Consider the following 8,037-nt stretch of genomic DNA (forward strand, 5'->3'; position numbering starts at 1 on the left):
GTCGGGGCCGCCCCGCGGGGTCCTCGGCGGCCTCGCGGGCGGCGGGAGGGCGAGGGGCCTCCTCCCCTCTCCTTCCCCTCGCGGCAGCAGGGCTCGGCGGAGCGGGAGGCTCCCTCCCTTTCGCAAAACGACAGACAGAAAGCAGGACGCCATTCCGAACATGGACCGAAAGCCAGAGAAAGAAACAGCCACGATTCGGCCACGGCCCTGCCGCCCCGTCGCTTCCCCGGGCCTCGAGGCGTGCGGAGACGGAGCCCAGCGGCCCTTTGATGCCGGAGAGTTGCCCGGGCATCATGGACGCACTGTGCGAAATCGCTGCGGACTGCGGCCTGCGTTCCAGGGTCCGCATCCGACCCTGGGTTTCCGATACAGACTCCAGGAAGAGATTCACTTCTTCGCCTAAGAATGTAGCCTGAACTCTGGTCTCCACACTCCTGGGAGGAAGCCAGCTCGTGGTGAACTCTCGTCACTGGGTGCCCTTAACCGAGCAAACGGACTTTGCCTGCTTGTGGCGTTGACCCTGAGCTGCACAGAAGCCGGGGCCTAGACTCCCAGCTGTTCAGAGTCTAGAAGGAGGTGCCCGCTTAGTAGGTGTCAAGTAATAACAGCAACAACCCATATGGTCCTTGTTATAAGAATAGTATTCCAAAACTGCCTAATGACTGTGACCCTCCTGTGAAATTCTGATTTCAGTTGTATATGGGATACAATAAATCTTTATCTTTTATCACCAGAAAAGCTAATTGAATTGCTGTTTGCCGGCAGAAATAACAAAATGAGGGTAATGGGCTTTCAGCCTGGGTTAAAGCTCACAGCCGCTTTTTCTGTCTTGCAACACACATATAGTTTCTCAGGCGCATACAGTTTCTCAGGCTGGGGAAAACATGGAAGGCCCAAGGCTGTGTGTAAAGAAATGCTGATTTATTCTGCCCCAGACTATCCCTACTACTACATATCACTTCTCTGCAGGACTCTTACTAAGGAAACGGGACCAATATATAAAGATAAGAGAAGGCAAATCTCAGTCGTTTGAGGTTCACTTTTAATAAAGTATTTCCGCACATGAAAATAGAGACCCTTAGCTCTGGTGAAATGTTTTTGGTGTGCAGTCCACCCAGACACAAACCGCCACACACACAGTTCAAAATACTTCATTTGAACGGTTAGAGGAGAGGTGTTTTCTAAATGTCAGAGAAACTTGCAACGACCTAATTATTTAATCTGCTAAAGTTGCTGCTACCTGTGTGCCTTCACTACACAACCTGACTCACTTGTGCATGACGCTTGTCCTCTAATGGGCACCTGAATGCTGACTGGTGATGATATACTTAGAAATACTAGTTGCTAAGTAAAAGTGGTAAGTGATGTGATCTACAGATTATGTAACATAGTTCATTTTCCCCCAAATGGACACTCTATTTAGCAATATTCAAATGTGACATCGTTACCCTATACAGGATGGATGTCTTATCTTAGCATCAAGTGCTTCTGCTGAGCTGTTGGAGGATGCTCCTTGGGTGATGCAATCTGACTTCTAAAAGCCCATTCACAGGATGAGCTCAACCAGTGTGTTGAAGCTCTCGGTTTAAACTAGGAATCCTGTAGTCCAGTCTCCAGACCTGTCTGTCCTAGGAGGAAATCGTCTAGAGACTTCTTTCGTGGCTGGTTTTGTGATGCTTTACTTGCACGCCATACTTGTTACTCTATGATTTTTGAGTTAGCGTAAAGGGCCATTCTACATTTTTCCAAAGAAATGTTTAAGATCGTAGAAGAAATGGTCTCTCACATTCTAACAGGGTTGTTTCCTAAGTAAATTTCACGCAATTGTTTTTCAAATGAAAAAGAACAGCTTCTAAGATACAATGCCTAAATGATTCTAAATAAGGATCTGCCTATGGTATAGTTTCGTTGTCCAAAAATACCTCTTCGGTGGGTTGTATGGATTGTTTTATGTTGCTCACTGCCGTGCAGAAGTGCACAATAGTCTGTGATAAACGACAGTGCAATTAAATTTCATATTCTGTAATACTTTTGAAAAAGTTGTACTTCAACTTAACTGGAATGCTGTTTTAGATCCAGCATTTTAGGTTAAGTTGTATGGACATGGGGAGGGAGCAGATGACACACTGAGGGGTTAAAACAAAGTTCACTGTTACTTTAGGTATAATTTGTTAAAAAGGTAGTGTGGATATCTCTAATTATGGATTTATGAGAGTAGAGAATCCATGGATAATCCATAAATCCACTCATTTTCCATCTTCCAATCTCTTAACCAGTAATTTAGTAACAAGTAATTGTGCCTTTTAAATTGCAGTGAGGGGCTGGTCAATATTCAGGAAAATGCAGGCTGTCAACAAGAAACAGCAACCAGGGATCTAGCTAGTTTATAATCTGAAAAGTCACACCTGTAATTTTTACTTGATTGTACTACTTTTGCTGTCAAAGGACTAGCCAGTGGCACCGAAGGAGTTAAGATACCTCCCCTCTCCATTTCTGGAGCCCCAGATGATAAATTGGGTAAACATGTATTCCATTCATTGGTGCATCTGACCTTGGTATGTGACAGAGGAAAGGCGTGTCTTCTCGCACTGTTCCCTATGAACAAAAGGCAAGCAAATGAGGGTGACTCAGGACTTCTAGTGGCCTACACACAACTGAACATTTTTCTGAATGATTCCACGTATACACTTAGGAATCAGGAAGAGAAACATTTGACTCTTCACGAACCAAATAAAACCATCTATAAATCATACGCAAAACAACTTTGAGTAAAGAGAGACTTAAAAGTCTAAGAATTAGAAAGGGCTCCATATTTTCCTTTTGGGTCTCTCCCACCCGTCTTTGGGGAATAAACAAACACATCTGCTACATCAAGAGTCTGGTTTATTATTATTATTATTATTATTTTTACTGAAAATTAAATGCAATCATTACAGTTCCTCTTGGGGAGGAGGCTTTGAAATATTAAAAATGACTTCTGTAAGTGGCACTATTTTAAATTTTGCTAAAAATAAAATTTAGCATTTTAAATTAGGAAATAAAGAGATTAGCAGCTTAACCTATTTCTTTTAACCTAATTATTAAATGAAAAATCAATAACTCATTAAGGATATGGTTTCTTGAAAACTACCTTAAATGGACTACTAATAGGGACAAAGCTATTAAAAATAAACATAGCGATGGGTCCCCCAATGGACCACCCCTAATGTAAATATATTCTAGTGCACATTCACTGTTGCTGTTTAAAACATGTAGTAAGTCTATGTATATCCTAGCCTCAGACTCTGTAAGTTTCACAACTTCCTTTCATAGAGAAGCCTGCCAAGCCATTGATCAATAAAAAGAGTAAAAGCTGCAACATCTAGGAAAAGTCTCTTACTATGTGATAGTAGGCAGCAGTTTTACAATGTCATCTCAGCGCTTTCTACCTTCTATCTCTATAAATTTAGGTTTCAGGGTATCAGTAAAGCTCACATTTGGCTTTGGCTCTCACTTCATGCCAAAGCTTTCCAGATGTAGGGCTTTCCTCCCCCCCCCCTTTTGTCTTGAGTGGATTTCCTATGGCTCGACATGGCTGTTTTATTCCAAAGTTTTCCAAAGAGCAACTCTAGGTCTTTGACAGTCTTTTCAATGTCATCACTGTCTTCTCCTTCCAGTCTACTGTTGCAGAATGGCTGGCTCTACTGCTGGTTGAAAAATAAACAAGTGCTTCCTAGCTGTACTTTGTTTAGCTCTTTTATCGGTCTCCCCTATCCAGTTGCCCTTTCCCCAGTCCCTAGCACTTTTTTCTACCATCAGTTGCAGTTTTGTTTCATGTCTTTTATCTCCTGCAGTTCCAGGCCAACCCCAAGCCCAAACGCACACATCCTTTAGTCACACTGCCATTAGTGATTAAAACAGCAGCCATTCTAAGCTTACTTTAAAAAAATTAAAAAAGGCCTCAGAAAATGTTCAGTGCTCCCAATTTTATTTTATTTAATGCTAAAAGTTAAAGAAAAAAAGAAAGGTACTGTAAATCTGACAAATGACAGAATGCAGGTGATATTTCCATAGCGTGATTTTAAAATATAATGTTGATATCTGAAATTACACTCACTTCAGTTGACATGAGTTTCATCATATATAGAAAAAGTATCACCTTCAACTTAAAAAAAAAAGTAAAGGTTAAAAGGTGGCACACTTTTAAAATACTTGGTGGCCAAGGAAAGGTATATAGTAAAAGTTGTAAACCATGTGTACGTTCTCATAACTTTAAATGTGAGGCCACATGAAAGACAGTACATCTGTTAAATTCTATAAACTGTTAAAGCAAAAGAGGGAAAGCTTCAACACCCCAACCCCTAATATTTTGAGTATTAAAAGCACAGCTGAAATACTAGGATTTGAAATCTGATACTGCCCATGTACAGTAAGTAGCTTTCTGCCATTTTTATCCAGCTGTGGAGAATCTCTGCACTGTCTTCAGGTGCAACAAAAGATCAAGCCCATGTCCCAGTGATCACTTTTTAACTTAAAAGAATGCCAGAAAAATAATCCAAATCAACGCTTTCCAGCTACAAGCCTTCCACGAAGGCCACCCAAGGGCCAGTCAGACCAGTGCAGATCTTATTTTTTAACAGAAGTAACCGGAATACGCAGCCCTTTAAAACAGTTCATATTCTCCCCCTTAATCACCAGCACAGAGAAACCATAGGTTGCCTTTTCCACAGCTGGATAGACTTATCCAAAACAGCAGGACGGTTCTGTATTAATCTTTTTGGAAAGCTTATCTGTATTAAGATTGCAAAACATACAGATAGCTACCACAAATTAGGTCAAATGACGGATCAAGTTGTAACATCTATGAGGTCAAATTCCAGTTATAATAAAGTGCCTAGATACACATTTATACAACAGACCATAATAGCTTAATTCTTTACAAATGTCTTTACGGGCATGTAAAATTGACTCTGCGTTTCTGCATGTGTGCATTCACGTAAGAGAGACCAGTCTGATCTGAGTCATATATACTCCAATTAAAAAAAAAAAAAAAAAAGTGTAACAACAAACCGGTTAATCATGCAAGTCTGTCTGTACTATAACAATGACTGGTAATATGAATTCGCACAGCATTAATAATAGGTGCACTCATTAAAAACACTACAGAAAAAATACTGTATTTGGTGCAGTATCTGACTTTCAAGTGTTAGTAACTTGACCATTAAAAAATATTTTGAGCAATTTAAAAAAGACAAACACATAACCAAAAAAGAATCCAAAGTTGGTAAAACTGTATTTTCAAATTAAAATAGAAGGTAGGCTGTGAACCATACACAGAAATCGTAGTAGACCTTGAAGCCATGATTCAGCCTAATTATAAGGCCAAGTTACAGACACCTGAACATAAGGATTTAAATAGTGTTCCTGTCAATGTTAAATCATAACAGTACAAAAGAAAAACCAGTATCACTGTGAGACAACTATTTCTAATAACCGATGATTTATTGGTTTAAAAAAATCATTTTACTGATGCAAAATAGTGATCGAAAGAAATTAGTTTACAAAAGGCTTCTAAAAATAGTTTGAGAGGTGGGGCCTATTATATAAAACCCTCAATTTCTTTAATTTTCACTAGTTTTATCATTTTCTTTCCAGAAGAACAGTATTATTCACTTGGTATTTCAAACACACGTAAGAAGGAAATTACAGGTTTCCTCCACCCACACTCGGGCTGTCACTGATATGCCCACGGGCAGTCCTGGCTGCACCACGCGGCTGTTACTGTCATTTGTACCATACTGTATTTAGCACTCACTAGAAACAGGGTGTAGGTGATAGTATCAACAGCAATAGCACGACAGGTAAATGATAAAAAAACAAAACACAAAACAGAAACAAAACCAATCCCACAATCTCCAAGTTCACCTGAACTGTAACTTCTCTGGCGACTCCTTCCAAAGGAAAGGACAACAGCAACAACGAACAGAGCTCTAGGGTGTTGAACAAGAAGTGGCGCTGCAGAGCCAGGCCCTGCTCAAAGATGGCAGTGCCATCTTGTACACACCACCACATTAGAAACCGCCTTCCATCACTGGAATTGTGTCTTATGTAACCAACTAGCATGCAGCGTTGTAATCTTACAACTGATCACGTGGACAGTGAACAGTGGTCAACTTTGTTGTAAAAAAAAAAAAATACCCCCCAAAAGACCACGCAATCCTGAAAATCTCCCAGCAGCACCTTTCAGACAGTCATCATATCCCAAGAACCAAACTTTAAGAACAAAATAGAGAGTCAAAATCTATTTGCCTATTCTTCCGAAAGGACAATGTTTCGGGGTAAACCTGGTCATATCTCCCAGTGGCATGCCCGCTTGACAGCAGTGCCCCTTTCGCTCCTTTCCTTTCCTTCTCCACCAAGAGGCCTCCAGCCTGAGAAAGGGGCCAGCAGTAAGGAATAACAGACAGTAAGGCAATCTTACAATGTCAGAAAATGTATTTGGCTTTTTTTTCTTTTTAAAATAAGTGCATACAAATACAGCTAGAAGCATTTCTGATTTGCCAAGTGCTCTAAAAAAAGCAGCGCGAGTCACAGCCTACATAGAACGGTAACTGTCACCAGGATAATAAAGCACAAAGATATGCTAATAACGTTAACAAAAGAAAAAAATGCCTTTATAAGTACATACCTTTTGTCGTCAAAAAAAATATAGAAACACAACGTATTCAAAAAAAATCAAAATTATACAGCCATGTTTATGAAGTCTACATTTCCCTTGTCTTGGATATATATATATATATGGAGATATATATACAATTCAAGCAGTTTTAATTAAGGGTAATCATTGGGTTTTTCTGAAACCGGAAAGTCACGAGTCTCTCTCTTTTTTCACTTTCACATCTCCAGCGAGAATGGTTGCAATCTCCCCCTGCATAAAGGCCCAGGGGACATTGGAGCCCACAAGAGGGCATTTCTCCCCACTGGGACAATAGACCTCTCCACTAGCTCCCTGCTGTTTGATGCTTTGTCTGGAGCAAGGGAAGCAGAACTTGTGCGAAGGGACGGACGGGCACTGCACGAAGTGGGTGTCCTCCAGCCGCTCGTGGCAGAGGGTGCAGCACAGGGGGGCGGTGGCTGCCAGAGAGGAGTCCGGGAGGCTGGCGGGGTGCACTGGCTCCAGTCCGCCTGTACTGGCCGCCCCCTGGCCCCCCACCTCTCTGGGACCCAGCCTTCTTTGGTTCATAGAGGACGGAGAGGGCGGACTGCTGCTATTCCTCCTGGTAGTGGAGTGAACCTGGTTGGCATCTTTCGAGGCATGGCTACCCCCGGCGTTGTCTGCTACTAAGATCAGGGCTGCCATGGGGGACTGGCCATTCTGGGCCGCTTCGGGCGGTGTGGTCCGGTTGGAATGAGGTGAGGCAGTGGGTGGTGGTGGAGACACAAAAGAGGATGTGGGAGTCATGGGGATCTTGAGCCCTTCTGTGGACGTGGACAGCCATGGCTGGGCCTCTCCATTGATCTTAGGGGGCCCGACTTCACCTTCTGGCTCTGGAGAAGGCTTCCTCTTCCTTGCCGTTCGTGCAACTGGAAAAACAAAGAAAGAAAAGGGAAAAGGGGCTAAATGAAGGTGCACGGAAGCGCTCTCTCTCTCGCCAGCGTGAAACCAAACTCGTTACATAATTCCCACTCTAGGAGCGCACACACACGCACACACGCACGCACACACACCAGTCATACCAGTTCACGCGCACATGCAGCTCCCAATCCTGAGACCTGCGGGGCTCTGAGGCTGGGCGCCGGCTTCAAAGAAAGCGAAGCCACAGAACGCGGCACGCACGGAGCCAGCTGCCTGAGTCCACACAGGCAGGCACCCTGGCCCGAACCGTGCATGTGACTGTGCCTGTCCCCCGACAGCTTAACAGGGGGCCGGTGCCCTCACGCTCCCGTCCAAGAAGGTGCCGGGAAAGGAAGGCCCCGTGTCAGGGCCCATCAGCCCGGTCTGACTCATCTCTGTTGTGCTGCCTCAGCACAAGAGCGCGCTGCCACGGAGCGCGGCCC

At 43.2% G+C, this 8,037-nt stretch overlaps 1 protein-coding gene across 1 annotated transcript; it reads right to left on the reverse strand.

Annotated features, from left to right (window-relative positions):
- Positions 1–3,950: 3,950 nt before the first annotated feature.
- LOC103256732 (interferon regulatory factor 2-binding protein 2) lies at positions 3,951–7,893 on the reverse strand (the record flags this gene model as incomplete). The annotated part of the gene is made up of 2 exons (XM_008054503.2): positions 3,951–7,563; positions 7,753–7,893. Coding segments are annotated over 2 exons (857 nt in total), but the record flags the coding sequence as incomplete, so codon positions are not given.
- Between the last annotated feature and the right edge of the window lie 144 nt (positions 7,894–8,037).

The sequence above is a fragment of the Carlito syrichta genome, unplaced genomic scaffold (assembly GCF_000164805.1).
Source record: "Carlito syrichta isolate Samal-C Ts95f unplaced genomic scaffold, Tarsius_syrichta-2.0.1 Scaffold294983, whole genome shotgun sequence".
NCBI classification, from domain to species: Eukaryota; Metazoa; Chordata; class Mammalia; order Primates; family Tarsiidae; genus Carlito; species Carlito syrichta.